General features: G+C 33.5%; 1 protein-coding gene across 1 annotated transcript; it reads right to left on the reverse strand.

The window, feature by feature from the left end:
- Positions 1-10,183: 10,183 nt before the first annotated feature.
- Positions 10,184-27,809, reverse strand: LOC124362634 (ragulator complex protein LAMTOR3-A). The gene is made up of 5 exons (XM_046817307.1): positions 27,583-27,809; positions 24,840-24,874; positions 19,414-19,472; positions 11,701-11,834; positions 10,184-10,441 (listed from the first exon to the last, which is right to left on the reverse strand). The coding sequence occupies exons 1-5, from the start codon at positions 27,589-27,591 to the stop codon at positions 10,304-10,306; spliced, it is 375 nt and encodes a 124-aa protein (XP_046673263.1). The 5' UTR covers positions 27,592-27,809; the 3' UTR covers positions 10,184-10,303.

The raw sequence follows: 27,809 nt of genomic DNA on the forward strand, positions 1-27,809 counted from the left end.
CATAAATCGGATTTTTAGTTCTAGTATGATTTGTTTACCAGGACAAGAAGTACAAAATTGAAGACATACCAACAATGACTCAAGAAATCCTTTTACATATGCGATATATGAATAGTGTGTGTGTGTTACCACACTTCAAAACCTACAGAAGTTTTATTTGAAAACCTTTACAATGAGCAAAGTCCATAGTAGATGTATGTAACAATATTCATGTAGTGGCATGGGACTTAACTTCAAAGCCATAAACTTGTTCTTTCAGCTTGTAGTCCAATGACTTTGAACATTATAATTTAAGGAAAAATTCCGTGTAAACATCCCCCACAATAAATTTTAAAAGGAATAAGTCTATACCAATACACGATATGCAAGTTTTATTTAGAATACATGTACAACAGGGCGCAGTAGGACCAGTTGAAGGAAGATGAAGTTGGAAGCATTACTAGACACAGCGACAGGAGCTTCAAATTAAAGGTCTTGTTCAATCCCCCCCCCCCCTGAAAGATAAAACATCCCCCTCCTAAAACAACAAAAGACGGACAATAATCATGGCTTTCAAACAAAATCAGTCCTCAGTCTTGCAATGATATTAGATGGGTTAAGATGGCAGACAGAAATAGTAGCAACAACCTACAAGATCCAAAACAAAGAGAAAGTGACTCGCAACACAATCTAATGGACCAGTTTCAAGGGCATGATAACACCAGAAGTCAGCAATCACAGAATGGATAAGTTGTGATAGTTTTTGCTGTGTAGGAGGATTAAATTCTAATCGTAAGGTAAGTTGTGATAGTTTGGTTAGGTAGGATTTATAGGTAGAGCAATGACAATAAATGTTTAAAAACGCCCTTTTGATCCCAAAAGTCCATTTTATTTTTTCTATAATTTTTTTTTCTTATATATAGACGTGCGTCCACCAATTATAGACAGACATCTTGCATAAAACCCCAGCAACTGTTATGTATGTACGCTTTACAATGTTAAAAATACGATATGTAGACTAAACGTTTCATTAGTGGTTTATCAAAAAGGGTGTGATGGTCAAAGAACTCAGTGGTTTCTTATAAATTTTGGAGTGTTTTACTAATGGGATGTAAACTGTCCATAATTAGTTGTGTTGGCAACTTGCTGTGTTTTCTTTAGTTAATAAGTTTCTTATACTAACTCTAACCACAACCACAAGTTATTGTGAAGAGAATCTTGCTCTGTTGTTTTGCGACTTTATTATATTATAATTGGTTGGTTATTTGTTGTATGAATTCCTTCTACAGGTTTACATTTCATACAAGCATTTATTTCTTAATCAATTATTAGGTCATATTCAATTAGAAAAATTTTACTAGTTATGAGCTTAAATAAACTACCGCAATTTTTCTAAAAAATGTAAAAGTTCTGTAGAAATCCTATATTTTATTTATTTGTTTGAGATGGCCTAAGTAAATTAAATTTGGTTTGGTTGCCCTCATCTTAACAGTGCTTTTACATACAAGTGGTTTTATAAGATGCGTAATATACTTTTATGTATATCCCTCATGAGGACAGATACTAAAAAGGAATAACACATTTTTTTAGGTTGGTTACTTTTTGAACTGTGTATAATATGATTCCACGGATAGATATATTTTCAATAGTTGGTTATAATTTAGTATATTTTACTGCTGATTACAAAAGTTAATTCTTGAAAATTGGTTAGAAAAAATTAGTAAAAAAAATCCATTTATTATTGGCAAAACTTTGAAAAAACTGGCTAAATAATGCTGGAATTCTTAGCAGCATCTTTTAATGTTAATTGGCTGGGATTTTCTTATAGATACTTTTTTTTTAATGGCTGGAAAATGAAAGCCGACTCAATTAATAAAATTATGAACTATCCAGAAAATCAATTGAGCAGCCAGGTTGAGTTAAAGCCACCCCCCCCCCCCCCCACCCCCCCCCCCCCCCACCCCCCCCCCCCCCCACCCCCCCCCCCCCCCACCCCCCCCCCCCCCCACCCCCCCCCCCCCCCACACAAGATATTTATAAAATTTTTGGATATCTGCTGAGGTTAAACCAATTATATGTTTGGCTTGAATCGAAATATAAATATTTATTTAAACTTCTAGCAAATACCATTAGGCTTCAGTGTGAGCCCTTTGTTTTGTTCCTCTTCAGGGTTATTTGTGTTTACCTCATGGTGTAAGTCGTGAGTAAGATAAAAATATGAGGATTTTCATTCAGTTTCAGAAGCTTAAGTACATGGTCATAATCTTGAAGGCATTTTACTGCATGTGTTACATCACTAATAAGAATTTTACTGTAAGATTGTAAAAATGAGAATGTAATTGTGCTATAGTACAATAAAATTGAGTTCTCTAAAATTGTTTTGTTTTCCACAACTCAAACGCTGATATGTTGTTCTTCATTAGTGCTGGTTTCCTCATTTATTTTAGGTGCTATGTTAGATAAGGTTGACGAGAAATCAGCCTGTACCGATTGTGTGTTGGTGTAGCTTGAAGATGTTTTTTTTAATGTACACCCAAGTATTGACTTCTTTTATTAAGTACTTGGTTTTTATGGAGATTTCTGGACATTTATAAGGGATGGATGGATCAACTTTAATTTGTGATTACCACTAACTTTTTTTATTTCTGTAATAACTATTTTATGACTTTCTTTTGTAAAGCATTGTAATAAATCCAGTGTGCATTTTTGCTTGTTATGTTTATTATAATACCATAATATGTATGTTTTGCTTACAAATACTGATTCTCTGGTGGAGATGAATACAACTTTGTTTTGTAAGATTCTTGTATTTTTCCTAATAAACACCAACTATCTTAGCTGGCTAGGCAGAAAATCCTTTCACTTTAGCAAAAATCTAAGTAACTTTAAATTAATTAAAAATTTTAACAATTTTTGTTGTTGGATGTATACAAAATGTTTCTGTGTACCGGTATACTGTACGTACAGGAAAGTAGTTTTATGTTAAAAATGTATTTCCTATAAATTAGATAATGACTTTCAATTAATAAACCAGAATTCAACTGAGCTATATATGCAGCAAACATAAAATTAGTACATTAGAATAAATTACATTCATCCAAAAGTAAGAACATTACTTTCCATTCATATTTGCCAAAATTAACTGAAGCCAGATTAAAGTTCAGTACCAAATCAATCACCTAACATCAGTAAGAATGTAAATAAACAAAGTGCAAAGTGGTAACAGTGACTAAAAAGTTCACTTCTATTTACTAGAAATGTGTGTCCCGAGTTCCATCCCTCCATCTTTATCCATCAAAAAACTAAACACTGTGTATCCATACTTTTAACTAACTGTATATTATTACATTAATAAAGTGTCTAAATATTTATTCATTATGATTCAAAATGTGTTATAACTCATACATGTGGCAATTTTAGTAACAGTAAAACTTGTGCTTTAGCCTGGAAATGTGTTAGTAAGTTTTGAAACTTAATGCAAGTCGCAACTGATGTAATGTAATAAACAGTCAACGGTCTAAATTTAATATTGATTCGATGATAACTTATTATGGCTTTACTAATAAATCCTTATCATAATCCAATTAAAACTTGCTTAAAACTTTCACATTTAACAATTACCAATTAAATTCACTTTAAAAATTAATTTACATCTTACTGAAACTTTGTAATAACAATACAGACGACTCCTTTTTGCAATAATAAATAAAAGCTTATATCACAACAAAGCTAACTCAAATATAATGAAACATCACTAAAACAACTTTTACCATATAAATTTAATCATAAATAAAATTATAAACCTCTGTTTATAAATACACTGCAGATATAAACAAACACATAACTGAACTCAAAGCAGTCGTCACGTCACTAAAATACTGTGCAGTAGTTTGAAGTATTTTTGTTATAGATGCACAAATGATGGTTTTATATAAAGACATCCAGATACAGGTATAAACTAAATAACCTAAAAAATATCTGAAACGACTTCATTTTATACTGAATCTCAAATTGTATTGAATCAAACAGCAGCCCAAACTATTCTCAGGCTCTGCATTCAATGTGTTAATAAAGCTATCTCAGAGCATTTTTGGACATAGTTTCATATTTTGATAAACAAAAAAAGAATTGAAATTATTTTCAATTTCATGAACATTTGATTGTGTGATCTTAGAATGCAAATGAACCGACAAACACACTGACATCTTTTTTTTATTACACTCTTCTTTCAACTCAGGATATCCTAAAATGGATATTTCCACCAAAATACATATTCTGTGCTCTTGAATTTTCTCCTTTTACTATAAATAATAATAAGCTAAATGATCTGACTGGCTGACCACAGATACATACGAGGTATGGCTATTAAATAACGGGACTGACGCTGCAGTGGAACTATTGCGCATGCGCCAACCAACAATGACCAACAGCTATGTAGTTTGAGACGTCCTCTTCAGAATGCAGTTAGTCTCGTTTCTGTAAACAACATCGTTGTGTCATAACCTTAATTTATGTAAGTGTTGTTATTTTGTTTAGCCGGAAAAATGGTTAGCGTAACAATAGAGCAACGAATTGTTATCAAATTTCACGTTAAACTTGGAAAAACCGCTACCGAAACCTATAATTTACTAAAAGAAGTGTATGTCAGTGAATGTTTATCGCGGACTCGTGTTTTTGAATGGTTCAAGTGTTTTCAAGATGGTCGACAAGACATGGAAGATGATTCGCGGCCAGGTCGTCCTTCAACATCAAAAACGGAAGACAATGTCGAAAAAGTTGCTAATTTGATTCGGTCTGACCGATGATTAAGCACTCGTGCAGTTGCTGAATCTGAAGGCATTGATAAAGAATGTGTACAGCAAATTTTACATGACAATTTGAACATGCGAAAAGTGTGTGTAAAAATGGTACCAAAAATTCTTACGATTGATCAACAAGCAGCTCGTAAAAATGTTTGTACTGACACTTTGAATGCCATTGAAAATGACCCAAATTTATTGGAAAGAATAATAAAATGTGATGAATCGTGGCTTTTTACTTATGATCCGGAAACGAAGCGCCAATCCATGCATTGGAAGACCTCAACTTCACCGAGAGCCAAAAAAGCAAGAATGAGCAAGTCAAAATTTAAAGCAATGATGATTGTTTTTTTCGACATTCGTGGGATTGTGTACCTTCACTGGGTTCCTGAAGGTCAAACAATTAATCAACATTACTATCTTGAGGTACTTAATAAACTACGTGAAAGAGTAAGAAAAAAACGACCCGAAATGTGGAAGGACAAATCATGGATTTTGCACCAAGACAATGCGCCAGCTCATTCCGCGTTATCTGTCAAGCGGTTCCTGACCAAGTACAGCATCCCAGTGTTAGAACATCCACCTTACTCGCCAGACCTAGCACCATGCGACTTTTATCTTTTCCCTAAGGTGAAATCTGCATTGAAAGGTACGAGATTTGAATCCGTAGAAGCTGTTCAAGAAAAAGCGGCAAGACTCCTGAAAGAGTTGACAGAAGATGACTTTCAGCATTGTTTCCAACAATGGAAAACTCGCATGGAGCGTTGCAGGGATAGAGAAGGGGTGTATATTGAAGGTGATAATAAGTAATTATGTTTAAAATGAAAATAAATTTTTTTACAATATCAGTCCCGTTATTTAATAGCCATACCTCGTAGTACTGCACATTTCTCATTGAACTACCAATGTCAAATTTGGAAGTGCTTTGGATTCAAAACAGTACTATAGATGAGCCGCTTTGAAAGAGACCTCCGTGAAGATTTCTTGTGCATGGAGGGGGGGGGAACAGGAGCTGACCATGCCTACCGCCCACCCCCTCTTTTACTGTTCAATATATTTCCTTTACAAGACCAAAGTGGGAGCCCAGTGCTTTGCTTCCTTGCGTTGGTGATTTGGAGCATCGCACTATGTTTTGTTATACTCGTTATCGGAACAACAATAATTGTTATTAAATATTATTATTTATATTAAGAATAGCCCATTGCATCTATTTAATATTTTAGTATAATTAAGAAGTATTTTATCAAATGTTTATTGTTAACAGTTGTTATTATTTACAGGGTTTGTAAAGCAGCTGTTATGTAACACCCTATAAAGGCCGGGACACACGTAACCGCACCACGCCCGACAACGTCAGTCGGCCGTGTATTGGCCGTCATACAGTGAAAGAATTGCAGCGCAGTTTTCAACCTGCAAGTCCACACATATCCGCACCGACAACGGACCGTCGTGGCCGCACCGTCACCGATAGTTAAAGTTTGAATTTTGTCGGGCACGGTGCGGTCTACGAGCAGCATCATATGTTGTTTACTGTTGCGTTCTTCTTTTTAAAACCATTTAAGTAGTCTAAATGTTCTATTTTAATTGAATTATTTAGTATAGCCTACTAACTCTACATCCTGTGTTCGCGTACAAAATCATATTTATTGATAAAAGTATTACATTTTTATCAATTATTTATTTAATATTTATTACATCAAAATTAATTAATAAATTATTAATAAAAATAACAACAATGGAATTAACATTCAACTCAAGCAATACTTAATCTTCCAAATATTTTTTAAGTGTCTGTCACTTTGAATTCAAAAGAAACATGCTCTAGAAACAAACAGTGAGATTGTTGCGCTCGGACTGCATACGGACATGTGTGGCCTCACGGTAACTGAGGCGAGCCCGCACCGACGCTCGGCCGACTCATGTGTCGGCCACGGTTGCGGTTATGTGTGTTTCCGACCTTTTAGCGGTAAAGGAATGTGGTGGAAGGGGGAAGTGAGTCCGCACTTCTTCTCCCTCTTTCTTACTCCCCCCCCCCCCCCCGCACTTTTCACTTAACAGGTCGTTTTTTTTGTTTGTTTGTAAAGTTTGGGTTTTAATGTCAGCGAACATCGAGCACTGCCATTGATAATGTCATAAACAAACGTACCCAATAGTTCTGTGTCAGTACTGAACACTGCTATATCCGACCATCACGCACAGGAGGTGGTGATCCGTGGATGTTCAGTGAGCCAAGAATCCCACAACATTATTTTAAGGAGAGAAATGTCCATCCACATAATATAAATCTTTTAAATAAATGTCTGGCAGATGAAAAATTGGATTTTTTTAGATTCTTTTACTTCTGCAGACACAATATTCGACTCCTTCAACAGTTGTTTCATGTTCCACTTAAATGTTTGCTGTCCCCTTAGGAAAATAAAAAACAAAAAGGAAAAGTTCAGAAGAATTCTTGGATAACACCTGGAATTCTGATTTCTAGAAATAAAACTAAAATTCTATAATGAAAATATTCAGGAACACTAATGATTACAGATTCAAATCCTTCTATAGAAATTACAAAAGAATTTATAAAAAGTAATAACTGCTGCAAAAATCATACGAAAATAAACAATAAACTAAAACAGTCATCTAACTTTTCTAAGACAGCTTGGAACATTATAAAAAACTCAACAAATTAAAGCATCTTCAAAATCCATTCAGCTTGATGCTGATGGGATAAAATTAACCGATCCAAATGCAATAGCTTTGAAATTTAATAAATTTTTCTCCTCAGTGGCTGGTTCTCTTGATGCTGACCGTGAATTGGAACTGGATACAGTCACCACACATACCCCTGTTTATCTATGGTTCTGGCCCCTGTGTGTGGAGGACGAAGTGGGACGTATTATAAGAAGTTTTTCAGCTAAAACTTCCAATGACATAAATGGCATATCAATGTGGCTTATAAAACAATGTTATCAGCACATATTAAAGCCCATTGACAAAAATCATAAATGTTTCTTTCGAAACTGGCACATTCCCATCCGCACTCCAATTGGCCAAAAAGTCGTACCTGTTTTCAAAAAAGGTGATCCAAAGTTAGCGGATAACTATCGACCCAATTTCAATTTTACCTGTTTTTAGCAAAATTTTTGAAAAACTGTTCCTGGACCGACTTCTTAATTTTCTTGACAAACACAAAATTTTTGTCTGATCTACAATTTGGTTTCAGACCAGGAAGATCAACTTTTGGAGCAATCACACAACTTGTAAACTTTATTGTGGAAGGCTTTGAGACACACTAAAGAACGCTCAGTGTCTTTCTTGATCTCTCAAAAGCGTTTGATACTGTTAATCATGGTATATTGCTACACAAGCTGGAAGGCTGTGGTGTACGAGGGACAGCACACCAGTGGCTCCACTCATACTTGAGCAGTTAGAAGTCAATGTGTTCAGGTCCAGAATGCAGTATCAAGTACTATTAGAAATATACCAAGGAGTCCACAGGGATCAATCTTGGGTCCTGTCCTTTTCTTGATTTATGTGTGAATAATATCCATGCGTCAGCCTTATATGGGAAAATCATTCAATACGCAGATGACATGACTCTCTGTTTCCGGGCTGATTTCTCTAACTTCATTGGAGATTCAAACCTTTCATTGATCTTAATTCCTGCATTCAAAATTTTCTGGTAAATAATCTCAAAACTAATCATGAAAAGACAAATTACATCAACTTCTGTTTGCGTGGGTTGAATACTTATGAAACCCCAACAGTAATGATGGGATAACATTGTTCTGGAAGAAACTGATTCTGCTAAATTTCTAGGAATACACCTAGATAAAGGGTTAACCTGGAAAGTTCACATTGAAAGTGTATGTGCTAATTGGCAACTGGAATTTTTGTCCTTCGAAATTTATTAAAGTTTTGTACGTCTGATGTCTTAATGATGGCTTACTATGGATTAATATTTCCATACCTGTCGTACGGAATTTCTCTGTGGGGCAGTTGTGCCATATCAAACTTGGAAAGAGTATTCAGACTGCAGAAAAAAGCTGTTCGAATCATCGCAAAATTGAACAACAGAGAGTCATGTCAAAGTGCCTTCAGGGAACTCAACTTGCTAACTCTACCCAGCTTGTATATTTTAGAGACTTCATTTTACTGTCGATTTCAGTGTATATTGATGCAGGTCAGTGATATACACAAATACGAGACAAGAGCTCGGGGGCGCCTTTCGAGCCCGACAGCATAGAACAGCAGCATTTGAACGCCCTCCCTTCTCAAGCTGGGATCAAATTCATTAACAATCTCCCTGAAAACACTAAATTTAGAAACAAATCCAAAAAAATTTTAAAACCCAATTAAAACACTACCTGGTGTCTTGTGCTTTTTACTCAGTTGGCGATTTTATGGAGCACACTTGGGATTGATATTCGCGGCGGTGTTACAATCCTGGGGGTTGATCCCACGAATTATGAATTTTGTGTTTTTTGTATGTGTATGAATGTGTGCCTGCGTGCAACTGTATGGAAAGTCGAGTGAATGGATTTAGTTTTTAAGATAAATACCGTAAAAAAATTGGTATTATTGACTATTGCAATACAATGTAATATATATTGTCAACGCAATAAAATATATTTTATTCTATTCTATGTATTTCTAATAAGCTGTCACATGAACACATCTTGATAGTATACTAAATCTTACTATACGTTGTCAGGCTTTACACTTTATGCATGAGCACTTCACATTTGATTTTTGGTTTCCTAACTTAAACATTTATTTTATTGATAACTAACAATTCAAAATTTTTGTGATAGGTGTCATAGATATTTTTTCTTAAACTCGAACATGTCCACTATTTTTTGAAAAAATTCAAATGTCTTGACACATGCTTGAACGTGGTATTGACATAAATGTAGACCTACTGTCTGCTGATTCCAAACATCCAATTAATTTTATGAAGTTCTTAACATTTGTAATCACTGAGACCAGGTATAAAACTAAATATTTCGTTTTATCAACTTAATCAAAAGCATCATTCCCTGATTAAAGAATTGCACTTAAATTTTTATTTAAATTCATATATTTAGTGGCTATAAGGATAAAAAACACAAGATTTCCTAATAATAATTAAAGAGATTACATAGTTTTAAACACTTGTATAGGCATATCAAATTAAATATATTTCCTCAAGTTTAAAACCTATGTAGGTTTTTACATAAGTGAAAATTTCTTGTACCTTTATTTCTTTATATAGCTTCTAATAAGCTAGTACATGAAGGTATAATATGGATCCATAAAACCCAACCATAACAGAGCATAAATCTGAATTAACCCAGTACATTAGGAGTTAATGCCAAAAAAGCTAAAAACCTATCCAAACAAATGAGGCTTTATAGGTCTAAATAAAAATTACAAAATGAAAATATATTTAATATTTTATTAAAGGTAATGAATGACAAAGGCTAGTGAGTAAATAAATTACATATAAAGATATGGTTATCAATAAAAAATATAAACTTTACTGTTTGTGATCATTATCAAGGTTCAACGACAGATCCTTTCAAAGGTTGGAGCAGCTGTTGTAGTGTTTGTTTATGGTTTAGAATGTGTCCTGTGTTACAGCTGTGGCTGGCAATGAAGCTTACAATCAGTGGCAAGTCATTTATCTGCACAACCTGTACAAAAACAACAAATTTTAAAATAACAGTTTTTTTTAACTTGAATAGAAAAGTAAATGTTAGCATCTTTTTTGTTTCACCTTTTCCATCTTTTTTCTCATCAACCGAATTGACCCATCTTGCAGTTTACATACTGGCAAGTGAAGTGAAGTTCAATAATTTTTAGCCTGTTGTAATTAAAATAGCTGAAATTATAGTTGGAAAATATAAACTGTTGTTCAATTTTAATAATTTATTGTTACTTTTCTTTTAATCACTACAGTAAATACAGCAATGGCTTATGTAATTAATGGTAAACATGGTAATAGTTATTAAAATGCCATTTTAGTGCTTGTTTCTGTTTAAAATGATGCATTACTATTAACAGCCATAGTTACGTTTCAAGCCATAGTTGTAGATATCAATGTCAAAATTTTACATCAAACTCTTTATTATATTTTTTACATGCGAACATTCTCATACATTGGCTGACGTGTACCTCATCTGGTGACTATTAAAATGTAAAAACCTTCATGAGACAATAAATAAAAATATATATATATATATATATATATATATATATATATATATATATATATACACACCTTTGTATTAACTGATAGTTAACTAGGTTGTACTTTTGTCAAAATCTGTTTGATTTTAATGGCATAATAAATTCTTGCAACAAGGTCAAACGTTTAATACTATACATTTGCGTTGCTTTTTGAATACACCTTGTACATTGTTAGTCCAAGGAGTATCTCCAACACATATAACTGATGAACACTATCATCACTTTCTGGATTTAATGGAGGAAAGAAACACTAATTAATTAGTTATATTTATTCTTTTATTATTTATGAACAAGAATGTTTTGGAATTTTAAATTAATTATTTTTTTTATAGCCACAAAATTAAGTTACAAATATAAATATACATAAAAAAAATAAAATAACTATAAAGATACCCATTACTAAAAAAAGCATCATCCTATATTAGTATAACACCTACGATATGAAAAGTTCAGTTTCAAGAATTAAGGTGGTCCAAAACGAACTTTGGTTCATATATGTAGAATATACCGATTAGGGGTGTTACTCTTTAAGGGTTTATAAGTTTTTTGAGATATATTGTAGTGTTTTATTATGTATAAAAAATTACTTTACATGTGAAGCAACAGCAACTAGAAATCCAAATTTGAAAAATTTAATTTATTAACTATAAGAATGGTAAATGTAATGATATTGACATTCTTAGTTGTACAGATGAACACTAACCTGGAAGTTGTTATACAAACAAATTACAGCATTGTTCCTCCCTAAGCCTAATTTACTTCCTTGATCAGTAGCCATTCCAAAAGTAGACAGGAAGCAAGGCCGCAATGCTGATTCTGGTGCCTTTTCAGAAGATGCTGAAATAATTTATTATTGACATTTTATATTTCTGATAGTAAAACAGGAAAAATTGACCATGTTGAACTACAAATAACAGTTGAACAGTAAGGATATAAAAGTTGAACTACAAATAACTTTAAATTATTATGATATTAAAAAATGTAACGCTTTATAGGAAAATTAACAAGTCTATTAACATAATGTAGCTATAGCTATGGTAGGAAGGGTTAATTCAATTTGCATGTTGAGTTTAGCTCCAGTTCACCTTCCTTTTATTGCAGTGTCTGGTATCTGATGCTGTCTCAGACTTCTATCAACGGCGATGATGAGAATAAACCGTTATGATTGAATGAAATTCCCAAAAATAGCTATTAGCTTATTAGCTATTATTATGGTATTACTAGATATTACATGGTTTCAGTTATATTTCCTGGTAGTATAACAGAGAAACAAAATATTCTTAAGTAAGGATTCATTTCCAAATCATTAGCAGGTTGTCCAGTGACACTTGGTGGTATAGAAAAGTGTTGGGCATTATTTAGGAAACAGTCCGTTTGCTACTGCAAGGTCCAGGCACTCTGAGGGGGCTGATATCAAGATACGGTTTATCAACCCCATTTAGAGTTGGAAAACAGCTTGTAAATCTGAGCTGAATATGGTGCCATCAATAGTAAAGAAAAGTAGTGACTGGAAGATTCTCATGGATTTTGGAAATCTCCAATACAAATTTCACCAGAAGTGACAGTTAACTGTACATCTTTGTGCCCTGATTTGAAGTCAGTGTCGGCTGAACTAAAATTTGTGATCATGGTTGAATTTACTGTAACTTAAAACACCAATAACGGAGACGTGAATTGTCCAGAACTGCTCAGGCGGATCGACTTCCGAGTGCCTCATCAGACCAGGTCCCTTCACACTTTCTGCCGTCGTGTCTACTCAACCAGTTATGTACATCACAGCACTATCCCGAGACTTCACAGACTTGGAAACCTCGTCTCCTCCCGGCATGACTTTTGCAGTGATAGTGTTATGCACCTGAAAAAAACATTTTCTTTTGATGTAGACATTGACACCTGGCTCATTGTAATATGTGTATATATTTCTTTCTTTCTATTTTTTCCTCTACTCTTTTCTACATGTATACATTTGATTCTTTTTTTTTCCTTTTCATTGTTATAAATTATTCCTACGTAGTATATGTGTAAGTGCAGATGGATGTATATTTGATCGTATAATTACTGTTACTATTTATTATTGTTGCTATGCTATTATTGTTATTTTCTATATAGTCTATTTCATATGTTATTGTTATGTTGTAGCAGTTTACTTTGGCATTGTTATTAATTTATAATGTGGATCATTTTTATTGGCTCATTGTTGAATATAAGAATATCTTATTGTTTTTTTTACATGTACTAATGGTGTTACCGTAGATAAATAAATAAATAAATATCCCATCTCAACATGAATACAAACTAAATAAGAGGCTATAAATGTGAGTTTCTACACATTGTGGAGAACTCAGAACACATGCAGTCTTTGCACACATTGCTTAAGAGTCTTGGACTGGGAAAAATTGTTTGATTCATTTTCAAATCAAGCAAAATATATTTTTTAGCTAAATATAATTTAAGAAAGTAACATGTTTAAAACATCCTTTTTTCCTAGAAATCTTTTTAAATAAATAAAAACACGTAACTTTCTGAAACTATAATTCATATATACTATAAAAGTCTCAAATGTTTAGCTGCAGCCATTTACATTTGGCCTTTATTTCAAAATTTCCTTCTTTAAAAGCATGTAATTTCACTGATGTGAAAAAAATGTTCTACTTCTTCTATAATTAATGGAATAATCTTAACGGACTATGAATTAACATCAATAAATATTTTGCCAATTTAAAATCAATTGCAACACCTTATTAAACCCCTAGCAGGAAGTCCTAGAACAGGTAAAACTGGTGACAACTAAACTACCAAAGAACATCATGTGAAGTCCCACACAATTCTGAATAAATTTTGAAAAACATTGATAGGCTTTTTAAGAGTGATTCCATTGTTTAGAATAATTTATTTATTTGAGCTGGTAATAGTTTATGTGGGCACGCTACTTTTGGGAGTATTCAAACACAATTTGCTGTGAACAGACCTTAACGAAAAGTAATGTTGCTGGAAACAATAAAATACATTACAATTTACAAGTAATCCACACTTCACCAGATTAAGGTTTTAAACTTTAACACTGAATGATTTAGATTGGAGTCCAAAGTTGGAGTGCAAAACAGTGAATAGATACAAGGTGACATTAGTGCCTGTATACAACATTCCCATGACATTTTGTCAGGAGTTTATAAAACTTCAGTAACTAGACTAACATAATTATAAATATAAATTAGCCATAATTTTATTTAATGGTTGAGGCAACCATTTACTGGTAAATTTCCTGTAGCTTTCCAAAACATAACATGTATTGCACCAAGAAGAACTATCCATTAGTTTTCTCTAAGATTGATTTCAGTATACCCTAAAGCAGAATTAATAGTTGACTGTAGAAATAAATGGTTTGTTATTCACACGATAACTAGAGATATCTTAATATCATAAGTATAACGTCAGACATCACAGTTTAGGATAGATGTTATGTCATTAATAAACAACTAGATAAAGATCCTTCAGTCACTCCTGAGCTGGCAATGAAATACTCCACCAACTTGTAATCTAAATGTCCTTTTCAAAAAAACAGAATTTGATGTAGTGAATAAGATCAGCAGAGCATCCAAAGCAATAAGGCTCCTGAAAAAGAGTGATGACCCCTTAGGACGTCATAGTATATAGCTTCAACCTTCGACCACAGAACCAGAAACCCAATGACTTTCATTTCATTTCATTTACGAGGTCCAATCAAAAAGTGTCCTACCTTTTGGTGCAACGTAAAACTGAAGTTACCTGAAAAAAGCTGGTGTTAATTTTCTTCAAAATAAGCACCCTGAGAAGCAACACAACGATTCCAGCGACATTTCCACTTCTGGAAGCAGTCTTGAAAATCACTTTTCGGCATCGCCATGAGATCAGCTGTCGTTTTTTTCATAATTGCTTCTCGACTTTCAAATCTGGTGCCTTTCAATGGTTTTTTGAGGTGGGGGAAGAGCCAAAAATCGCATGGAGCCATATCTGGAGAGTACGGAGGCTGAGGAACTTGCGGAGTGCCGTGTTTCACCAAAAAAGTTTGAATGAGCTGGGAAGAATGAGCTGGCGCATTGTCGTGGTGTAGCCGCCAATTTTGAGACACCCACAAGTCAGGTCTTTTGCGGCGAATCGCATCTCGGAGACGACGTTGGACACTTAAAAAGTACTGTGCATTCACTGTTTGACCCTCAGGGGCATATTCATGGTGCACAACTCCACGGTGGTCGAAAAAAACAGTAAGCATCACTTTGACATTGCTTCGAACTTGCCTTGCTTTTTTTGGCCGAGGATCCTGGGGAGACTGCCATTGTGATGACTGAAATTTGGTCTCAGGGTCATATCCATAGACCCAACTTTCGTCTCCAGTTATTATTGATGTCAAAAAGTCCGCATCATCCTCACAACATTGCAGCATGTCCTCGGCAACATCCAATCGCCGTTGCTTCTGCTCGTCTGTCAGCAATTTTGGCACAACTTTTGCGGCTACCCGGCGCAATCCCAAGTCATCCGTTAAAATTGCTTCAGCTGATCCGAAACTGACATCTAACTCAGTACTTACTTCCTCCACAGTCATTCGACGATTTTCACAGATCAAAACTTTTGCTTTCTCGATGATTTCCGGAGTTCGACTTGTTTTTGGTCGGCCCGAATGCGCGTCACTTTCTGCCGAGGTTCGACCACTTTTGAAACGGTTATACCACTCTTTAATCTGCGTAACACTCATTGCCTCATTTTCGAATGCTAGCTGAATTTTCTGAATGGTCTCACTTTGTTTTTCACCGAGTTTCACACAAAATTTAATGCAATAACGTCGTTCCACTTTTTCCGTCATCTTCACAGTTAGAGAAAACCGATACGCGCACTTGACTTATCAGTACATACTGACCCGTCTACGGCGAACCAGTCGGGGGATCAAGATAAGACTTTGTACCTTTCCTTATCATAGTAGGAACTATTGTTGCAACAAATCTTATCTCATTATTGGCAGCAGAAGCCGCGATACACGACGAGGTCGGATACTTTTTGATTGGACCTCGTATTGCATCATATTGCTTTACAATGTTAAGCATAGTTCAGTAAACATATGATTTGTCAATTCAATACATCTAATTGTAAAAATCTAATGTTACTATTAACTTAAATATAATATATTTTGAGTTAAAAGTAAATAACAGAAACATTTAAAAATTAATGTTAGCTATTTAAGAATTCGTCCACCAAATAAAATGTCCGGCTCAAAAGATAGCTCTTTAGGGAAAGTTTAAACTCTTTAAAGAATCAATCTGTTTTATTTGAAAAGGTGCATTGAACAATTTTAGAAATTAATACTGAGCTCCTAGTTGGTACATTTTTAGACGATGTACAGGATATTGCAATTTAGTTTGTCTAAGTGGATAGAATTTTTATAAATTATAGTTATCAAGTAAATTTGGATATCTTTAAAAAAATGTTGACTTCAAAAATCATAAATACATGGAAATGTCAACATTTGATGAGTATAAAAGACTCTACATGATTCGTGATAATTTAAATGGCATATTATCCCAACAATCCTTTTTGAAGCCTAAATAATTTTTTTTAATTTTTAGAATTTCTCCAAAAAGCTATTCCTTATCTCAGATGCGAAAAGATATACGCAAAATACATTGTTCTAACAGTAGTAAAACTGGTTACAGAAGAAATTATGTGAAAAGCAAAACACCTGAATTGAGTTTAGTCACCAAATTAGAAATATGCTCTTTCCAATCAATAGTAATGCCCAAGAACCTTGTGGAAGCTGTCGATACAATGCTTTGATTATACAGTCTCAGGAGCTATCTGAGGCCTTGGTGGAGAACTGCAAAAGTTGACACTTTAAACTATCAGCATAAGTCTATTGGATCAAAACCAAGAACTAGCCATGATTATTGAATTATTCAGAGCAATTTTCAAATCAATTCTATTTTTTGTTGGAACTGTAAGGGTAGTGTCATCAGCAAAAAGAATAGCTGACACCTCTCCTACGTTTGATGCACTTGTATTGTAGAATTATGTGGTACTAACTCAATGTCCCTGAACACAAATGCCTATGCCACCGTAATATTAGCCCTTCTCAGTGTGAATATACCATTTGTAAAACCAATCCCACCACCAACCACCACCATCAGTGATACTATCCTCAAGCGTACATCGCAAGTGAGGGACCTAAGTGTAATTTTTGTTAAATCTCTGAACTGGGAACATCAAGTTCATGCTTGGTCTCATCCATCGCCTCCATAGAACAGTCAAAAGCATCCGTTCTCTTAAGCTGCACTACTATTCGTTCGACAGACCTCGTCAGGCCTATCTAAAATCTGATCTCAAAGAGGTTCAAAATTGTTTCCTCGCCTGATGAGTACCCATCTTGGGTTCAGCTACGTCGACACATCCTTGCTTGATACTGTTAGCCTTCTTAATCTGTCACCTCTCGTGACAAGACACACCGTTCAGGACATGTCTGCAAGACCAGTCATCTCGACGAACTAAGCCAAGGACAGTCTTCTGCTAAGGATGCAGGAGTGGGCGAACTCTATCTCCGAAGATTTTAACATTTTCTATACAAAACGTGGTCCCTTCAGGAACTGTATGCTGTCCCTCCTTCATTAAATACTATCACATATGCATATCCACATACACGTGCCGCATGCTCTGAAAATCATTTACTACTATTAATTGTTAATGCTGTTGTTGTTTTCCTCAATCCTCATTGTTGTTATCTTTGTTGTTTACGTAGTTATTGCAAAACTATGCCCTTGTTGTGATTAGTTGTTAATTTATCACTTGTTATTGTTTTGTTGCTGTTTGCCTTATACTTGCCTTATATTTTGTAAAGTCTATTCTTGCAAATATTCTCATAGTCTATTTTAATTACTAGAGTATTATAGTTCAAATGTTATTGTATATTGCATAAGTATTGTTACTGTATTATTATTTAATATATTTTGCTCATTTTATTAAAGTTATTTCATATCATACTATTATTTTATTGGATTGGCAGATGTCCTTATAATAAAGAATAAAGGACCATTTTTAAATTTGGGAATACTTTAGCATTTTTTTAGTGTTGATGGAAAATGCCTTGTTGACACGATTTGTTAATTATGGATGTTAATGGTATGATTATCCCTTCTTTGTAGCTCTTTGCCAGTTTGGCTAAAATTTCATCAATGCCAGCCGATGTCTTAGGTTTGAGGGAATATAGGCCTATAGCTTTAATGAATTCTTTAATAGCAACATGATACAGGGAGGGTTCATTTATTACATCCGTTTTCTTATGTAAACATTTTAGTTGGTTATCATCATTCAAAGTTCTTTCCACAGTGCTGGCAAAGAAGTTGTTGAAGCTATCTGATATATCGTTTGGTCCTCTTAAATTGTTTAAATTCACTTGCACTAACTTTCAATTTTGTTTGTCACCTTTTTCCTTCATTTTTTGATTTATGACCTTCCATAATGCTTTTGATTTATTGTCAGTCTGATCAATGCAAACAGCATTTAGGTCTGAACAACAATATAAGCAACGAAGCAATGACATTGGATGTATATTTGATAAAGAGCAAGAACTAGTGTAAATCTCATAAGCTCAATGAGTTTTAGGTTCTTCAAGGCTGAGTACACAGTGTCCACTAATACTGGAGGAATGTCAATGTTTGATTCGGATATGTTTTGATATCTGATTGATAGAAGTATAGTCCAGTACTCTCCAAATTTTGAGTACAGTTCAGTTATGGCAATTATATCTCATTAATATTGAAAACTGGAACTGAGGTAAAAGAATCTTCTGAACTGTTCAAATTATTTAAAGAAGTAGATCGGTTTGGTTTTCAAGTTGTTTTGAACATTTATAGAACGCTGCCTTCTGCTGCCACTTTTAGCATTCTTCTTAGGCTTAATACAAAGCCTAACTCCAGATCTCTTATTTTCTACAAGAAAATCACTTCCACTCATTGCTGAAAACCACTTAAGGTACTGACACATTTTCTCCCATTCATGGAAATAATAAACATACTGCTCACTAGTCAAGAAGCTTCAGCTACATTATAGAGTTAATGGAAAGATGATTTTCAGTCTACTTGTATGTCCCATTAGACCACTGTAAAAATGTTTCCTAACACTCAGCCAAATCTCATTGAGTAACATGAATTATCATCAAACTCAATGTTGTCTATATAGAAATTAAGCTTCATGCATTATATTTCAAGTGTATATGTTACTGTAGTTCATTCTCAAGATATTCAAGCAAACAGGATTTTTCCAGACATTTGTCACAGTTTGGTGAAAATATTGTGCATACAGACAAACAGGCAGAAATATTATTTATTAGTTTATGTTTTGAATGGAAATGTAATACACAGTTATAAATGATTAAACTTATTTTTACATAAATACTCACCTTTCAATATGGGGACACCATCTCGATCAGAGACAACAACACTGTATAATCCATCAATTCTGCAATTAAAAACACATTTTATACATTTAAATACTCTAGTGAAAACGATAAGATACCAATAGTAATTACTATCATTTTCTAAAATATATGAAAAGGTAGTCTACAGGCAATTTATCTTTTTTAGAAAAAGAACTATTCTGGACCAAAATTAGCACAGCTTCAGTGAATATTTATGGATCTGTCTAAAGCTTTTGAAAGTGTCAAACACTCAACACTAATAGAAAAGCTAAAACTCTGTCAAATAAAATAAAAAAATCACTGACTTGGTTCAGTTCATATCTCTCTAGATCACAGTACACACAAATTACACACTTGACTAATTACAACAGAATTTTCAAAGCATCATCAGATTAGCAAGCCACTTAAATTTGGAGTACCCTAACTGGGCAAATACTAAATTAAGGGGACCAGTAATAACTTACAACTCACAAAGTGACTTATGAACAGAAACATGTCACGTTTCCTACGCTCATTGGTAGACCAACATATGAATTGGGATAAATATGTACACAAAATTCTAATGAAAATAAAATCTGGAATTGTTGTAAGAATGACCTTTTATTATAATTTACTTATTAAAATATATAACAATGAATAAAGAATCAACAAAGAATATATTAAATATTTTTGAAAATTGACTTGTGAGTCATATTACATATGACATATGACACTGTTCATTTGAATCGATTTGTAATTAAAATGAATAAAGATCTTTTGACTAGACTTGACTATTCACTCTGCTAACTTAAATTCATATATGAACTCAATTGACACCACTTACAATAAGACATACGTAAACTTATGTCTTACCACATCACATAATTTATACAAAATTCTAGTTAAACAAAAGCACGCTATTAGAATTATAAAGAGTTTTAAAGAGGAGTGATTCAGTTAAGCATATTTTTTAGGGAACATCCAAATATTTACTGTCTACAATCTATACATATTTGAAAACTATAAATTACGTTGTTCATTTCTGCAATCTTGCTTTAACAAAAAGAAAACATCAATATAATACACGGTTCAATATATCTAATGATTCTCATCACTTGGAATTTTATAAAAAGAAAACCTCGTACATGGGGAAAAAGTTTCTAAATTATTTTACCAATTTGAGTTGAAAACTAACTACAAACACAAATAATTTCAAAACTAAACTTAAAGAATATCTACTAAATAGACCTATATATTCATTCCAAGAATTTTTTTGAAAGGGCTAATTGACTGGTTTAGCTCAACATGTCTATATGTATTTACGTGTATATGTGTCTGTGTATATGTATTTATGTATGTATGTGTCTTTTTTATATGTATAAGATATCAAATCAAATCAAAGCATTTATTGTCAGGATACAAAGAATGTATATAACAACGTCAATATGATACATTAAACTAGCTTGTGAGATTTTGCACTACAAGAAAAAACTCATCGACACTGTAAAATAGCAGATTTTAACAAACCAACATTTTATGGTATTTTTGAAATTAGTCCTGCTCATGATCTTTACTTGCATGGGTAGAGCATTGAAAAGCTTGATACCCTGGTATAGAAAGCTGCATTGGAGTACTAGTATAGTTACATCTAGGAGTTATTAAGTTATTTCTATTGCGTGTAAAATGATTATGTACATCTCTTTGGTTGCTAAGTCTAAATAAATTATCTTTAACATACAACAATACATTTAAAACATAGATGGACGGCAGGGTCAAAATATTAAAATTTACAAAAAGAGGTTTACAATGTTCTCTACTAATGTACATTGCCAATTATCCTAATTGCCCTTCTTCTGAAGTACAAACAGCTTATTTGCTAAATGAGAATGGCCCCCACAAAGCAACTCCATAGGTCAAAAAACTATTTATATATGCATAATATACACACAGCATGTGATCAATAGAAATTACTCCATTTAGAGCCCTAATCAAAAAGATGCCCCTTGCAGTCTGAGCAGCCACATAATCAATGTGAGTTTGCCACTTTAGGTTTGACTGCAAATAGACACCTAAAAAACTTAAGACTCAAGTCATCATTATCACTTGACCTACAAGACAAGGTGAGTTGTAAATCCTGGATTTTATTTTCATTTAGACATAATTTGTTGGCTGCACACCAGTCGTTTAACAATTGAAGTTTTAATTCTAAGCATCTCCCTACAATCATCAAACTGATTCTGTACAGACTTTGAGGCCCAGGTCATCAGCAAACATGTAGGTGCTTACACTGCTGTCATTAAGATTAGAGGGCAGGTCATTTACATAAATAATAAATAAAGTAGGCCCCAAAATTGAACCTTGGGGAACACCTAACTGAACAAGACGTGTATCAGACAAAGAGCCATTGAAATAAACATATTGGAACCTATTTGTAAGGTAAGAAACAAAGAAATTTACAACAGTATTACTAAAACCATAAAACTTAAGCTTATTTACTAAAATGGCATGATTTACTGTGTCAAAGGCCTTGGAAAGGTCATAAGACCTAAAATTTACTAAATTTTTTGATTCCAGGCCCTCATAACAATCATTAATAAGAGATTGGACTGCACCAACAGTGCTGCGCTTGGCCCGAAAACCAAACTGACAGCTGCTAAGCAAAATTATAGGTTTCAAGATAATGAACTAACTGCCCATGAACTAGCCGTTCCAAGACCTTTGACACAATTGAAACAATCGATATAGGCCTATAATTACACACTTGATCCTTGGGACCCTTCTTATGCACAGGAAATTACTTTGTTGGTCTTTAAAACATCAGGGAAAATACCTAACATAATACATTCATTAAACAAAAAAGTTAAAACCTCACAAACAAAACTAGCAGCTAATTTTAAAATAGGGGCATTAACACCAAAACAGTCAAGACAAGAACTATTACTTAAACTAATGATAGCAGCATAGACTTTTTCCACTTTAAAAACTTTAAAACTAAAATTGTCAGCTGGGAGCCATGAAACAGAGTAGTTATTTAAATAGAAGGAGTAGTTATTATTGCTAGGTGGTATCCCGTCACAAGTCTCGGAAACTGAGTTTACAAAAAATTCATTAAAACTATTTGGATTTATTTTTGATAGATGAACCTATAGGCCTAGACTGGCTATTTAATCTAGCTGATTGGTTTATTATCTTCCAGCAGCCTTGCTTTTATTTTTGCTTTGTCAATTAGGCCATTATTAAAATTAAGTTTAGCCTTCTTTATCTCATTCCTATAGACTATTTTTAGTTTTTTGTAATTATTTCTTATTTCTAAGTTTAGCTCAGATCTTGTGTTCTTTATTATGAAATAAAGTCTGTCTAACTCTAACTTGATTTGAGTTAGGCCATCATGGTACCAGGAAACATCTTTACTCCTAGTTTTAATTGGTTTTCTTTTAAGAGGCATAGAACTATTTAGAGCCCACAGAAAATTATCTAAAAATAACTTAAACTTACAATTTATATCTGAATCCATACTGTAAATTTCATTCCAATTAACCAGAGCAAGATAAGATAGAAAACTGTGATGTACCACGATCAGACATAGGCCTAGAGATGGATATCTTAGTGACAGCTTCTGATGTTTCATGTTCCAATTTAGCCTCAAAAAAGAGAGCACAATGATCTGAGACAGCAGTATGAATAACAGAGGAGTGTCCCCTATCTTGATGCACAGTCGTAAGCAGATTGTCGATGCAGCTACCCGTGTTATCATTTATGCCAGGTCTTGTTACCTCATAAACAGTAGTGTTAAGTCCAAAAACTATCAAACAAGTTTAGCAGCTCTTTGGTATCACCACTTTGCTTGAGAAAGTCCACATTGAAATCACCAACAATAATTAGGTTAAATTTATTGCCACACAAGATAGAAAACATTTCACTCAATTTCTCATGGAATAGATTTAAATTTCCGGCTGGAGACCTGTAGAAAGTCACCACTATAGTCTTCCAGGCAGGCAGCAAAATCGCCGCTAACTCAAAAGTAATCTCTTCTGAGAGACAAGCAATTTTATCTAGAAGAACAAATTCAGATCTCTCCTTGACGCAAATTAGTACACCCCATGGGAATGTTTTTCTCTGGCAAAACAATCCGCCATAACATATCCTGGCACTACTAAGTTCTTAATATCGGATTTGGACAACCAATGTTCAGCAATACACAATACATCACAATTGTATTGGCAATTCAGTAATTCAATGTTTAAAAGTTTATTAGTTATGCTTTGCACGTTCCAAAACAGCAACTTAAAGTTAGGCCTAAGATCGGACGACCCAGATTTATCAGAATGAAACTTGATGGGATTGGGCGAACTAGGCTCAGTCCCACTACACTGAGACACATTTGTATTAAGACCCAAGTTTAGCTCCTTGGATCCGTTTGATCGCCTTGTTCCAAAAAAGAATGCGAGAAGTCACTTCCAGAAGAAAAGTTTTTACGGTTGTAATCGAAATCGATTCACAAAAAGCTCCCGAAGGCCAGAAGTCAGGAGAGTAGATCTTCTCCCACAGAGATAATTATTTATTACCATAACATATAATGAATGAATGTTTATTCTAGCAAACTGTGCATGAAATACACTTAAAAAATTATAATAGTAATCCTAGTACTAATGCTTATGTTAGTTAATATTTTATAAGTTGATGTTAGATAATTTTTTTATTAACTATGATTGACACTATTCATTTGTACAATCTGTGCATTTTTTTTATGAATAAAGAATTTCTGAATCTGAATCTGAACTTATAAATTACAAGAATTTAATATTCATGAATTTAGTAAAATAGCTATTAGCTACTCCTGTGTCCTACAATAGAGGCCATAACAATTTTCCTTCTTAGCTCAAATATGACAATGGATTCTAACCGTCAGTTCCTATGGCCTGCATTGCTAGACACGCATAACTTCTTGCTTTTAACATTTTTATAGTTATTTGAATTTTCATATGAAAAGTATATAATAAAAAACCCTACGTAAAGTACACACAATTTCCTAACTAATAAAGATGAACCTATTTTGTAAGTGAATCCAAAATCAGTAAGTGAATCATGTGGACCTTTAAATGAGTATTTAAATATGATTACATAATTATGTGTGGACTAAATCGGACTGGAATAATCGGTTGCATATATGCACATTAACACATATGCAAGGTTAATTGATTAGATCTGGAGGAGAATCGGCCATGTCTCCCAATGCAGGACGACACTGGGTACGAGGATAAATATTCCATATTTATACCGGAGCTGTGGAGAATCCACCACTGTCCTGAAATGCTGGACATGGGGACACTCAAGGTTAAGAGGCTTAAAGTGAATATAAGTTAAACTTGGTTTTGTTTATTGTCATAAATATATACACAGAGAATTTACACAGCTTCAGTTGTACTTACTTTGTTAGTAGAGAGTATAAATACTTTTTCATTTCCTGAAACAAAAATGTACGTAAATATATCTGAAAATATTACATAACTGTTGAACCATTAATTTAAACAAAAATAAAAATACCCCTGACACAGCTATTGTAGGAAGAGTTAATTCAGCAAGAATGTAGAATTTTTCACTCTGATAAACACAATGACCAATTAAAAAACAACACATTAATTTTCTAATATTTTCTCTGCTCACGTAATTAACAACTCGCGTAAATAACTTTCAAAGCAGCATTAGAGTTAAAGCACTGTGAGTAATGGATGTCAGGTTATCCATGAGGCAGTGAGATTGTTGATGCTGAACTAAGCTGTTCTGATCACAGAAAACTCTGATAAATATGTAAGGTATTGGGAGCAGATAACACTGAAAATCATAAATAACAAGAAGCACAGTACACAAATATAACCACTTAAATGAGATTGGTTCACTTCTGGCTAGTTTATACCTTACAGTTGAACCTACACTGCTGTGTGCCACCCGTGTATCTGCTTTGGCTGAAGAGGCTGGTTCTGAGCTGGCTTTCCCTTTTTCCAAGAAAACATGACTGAGATTAATACCCTAAATACTTCCTGATATATTTTGACAGGAGGTGGCCCCTACCCCCAAAATTACCCATCCAAAATATACTGTCACTCCAGGCAGCACAAATGTCTTTTTAGGACTATTTGTAATTTTTAAGCTTCTTGTCTTAAAGAGAAAAAATAACCACAAAGTGACATTTATATTTCAATTTAAAAAAAACATTGTTATTTGTGATTTCCACCCCCTAAAAACATATATAATTTTGTTCAGGAGTACGAGCAGAATGCATTGACAGTGTTGAAATTGTAACATATAATTATTATCTTATATAATATAAAAGTTTGATAATATAGCAAATTCGATAATAGGTAATAATCAAAGGGCAGATTGTAATAAGTGGCCTACACTCGTTATTTGATTGCTATTATCGAATGGCTCGATTGTTTTTATCTGAAGGATAATTCGATATTACAATTAATTAACTTTAAAGCATACGATTTCAACTTATTGGTTATAGTAATTTTAATGTAAACAGTAAAGAAGAAGTAACTAATATTTTGAGACTTTGAAAATGGTGATGAATGTGAGGAAAATATGTAAGGTATTTCTCACAAATACGAGATTTGTTTAAGTAGCTTCAACATGTGGGTTTGGCTCATGGTAACACATGGGGAGAATTCGGTACTTTGGTATTATACCAACCACACCCAGACATGAATCGTTATTTGACATTTTGCTTTTACTTATTAATAGATTAGCGAGCTAAAACAATATTTCATCAATATAAAACAGGAATTTTCTTATCGTAAACCCCTCCCCATCCTCAGACAGAGGTCATAGTCGAGCGGTTCTATTAGATAACATGACTACAGAGTCTCGCCGCCCGTTCAGTGGCAGTTGCGGCTGAATGTATTGCTGCATTCTGGGCGTCACAGGAAACCCATTAACAATTGATAATCGTTGTAAGTTTGTAATTAAAGAGTTGTTTTTTCGTTCTGTAATGTTTGTTTCTATAAATTTATATTTTTGTGTTCCTCATACTGGTGTGGTCGGTATAATCCTAAAGTACCGAGAATTCTATCCTCCATTTCACAAAAGCGGTTACTCATTGATATCATGCTGGGCAAGTTATAAATATTGTAAGGTTTTTTTGATATCTAAGTCTAGGCCATAGTTGGTTTTGTAATGTTACTGTAAAATTTATGTATTTAAAATTGCAATGTACGAGATTCTGCTTGTTACGGTAATTTATTATAATTCTTATTGTATACAATATCTATATACATCAAAGTTGGATAACATATCAAATTGTTCGATAATAGCAATCGAATAACGATTGTAGGCCGTTACTAGTCTCCCCGCTGACAACAAGACACTAACTCAAAAGTTCCAAAAGCAATTAGCCTATTAGTTAATTTTTATGTTAACTTCTATATAAACAATAGTCCTGCTATGGGGCGGGGTAGGGTACGATAAGCGGACCCGGTTTTTTATATCGAAATTGGCAAACGATATTACTTAATCATAACCACCGATATAATCAATCGATACTGATTAATTATTTTGAACAAATAACTTAAATAATCTATATCAACAGCTGTAAACACTTTCAAATAATACATGTAAGGTAATATTTCAATTTTACGTATAAGTAACATTTGATTATTATAAATGGCAGTCAATTTTAGAAAACTACACGACATTGCTTTGAAAGATGATAAGACATGTTTTACATGGCTTCAACATGTTGGACTCGTAACGAAAAATCCATTATGTGAAATTTGTGGGAAAGAACAACTGTAACTGTGAGAGGAGCAAATATGGTCGTCTTCAGTTTTCCTAATTTTGCTTATAATAATTATTTGTTTCATCATTGTAAATATTAAATCCATATTTTATTTAAAACATATGATTGTTATTGAAGACTACAGATACTTTTATATTGATTGATAGTCTAGGATTTGAGATAAGAATATTGATGATTACATTCTTCAATATAAAAAACCGGGTCTGCTTATCATACCCTACCCATGGGGCATAACTATTTAGCCAGGTAGTGTTCCTTAAATAAAAATGCCAAGATAAGCTAGAAATTAGGATTTTAAACAACACTTATGCAAAAACCAAATCTAAAAATTTGAAAAACAGTTTTTTTTTAGATTTGTAAATTGCTGTACTTACATCAACCATGTTCAATAAGGTATAAGATACAATAAATACAAATATTTAACTTATGTTCACATATATTCAAGATGTATATAATAACAAATTAATACGGTATATGATATAAATACCGATTAAAATGAACTCAGTGATATTCTAAAACTGAAATAACCTATCACGTATAAACTTGACAATTCAAGTATTTATATAAACCACTGCACTGACTAGTGACTACTGACCAGATG

This window comes from Homalodisca vitripennis, chromosome 5, assembly GCF_021130785.1.
Source record: "Homalodisca vitripennis isolate AUS2020 chromosome 5, UT_GWSS_2.1, whole genome shotgun sequence".
Taxonomy (NCBI): Eukaryota; Metazoa; Arthropoda; class Insecta; order Hemiptera; family Cicadellidae; genus Homalodisca; species Homalodisca vitripennis.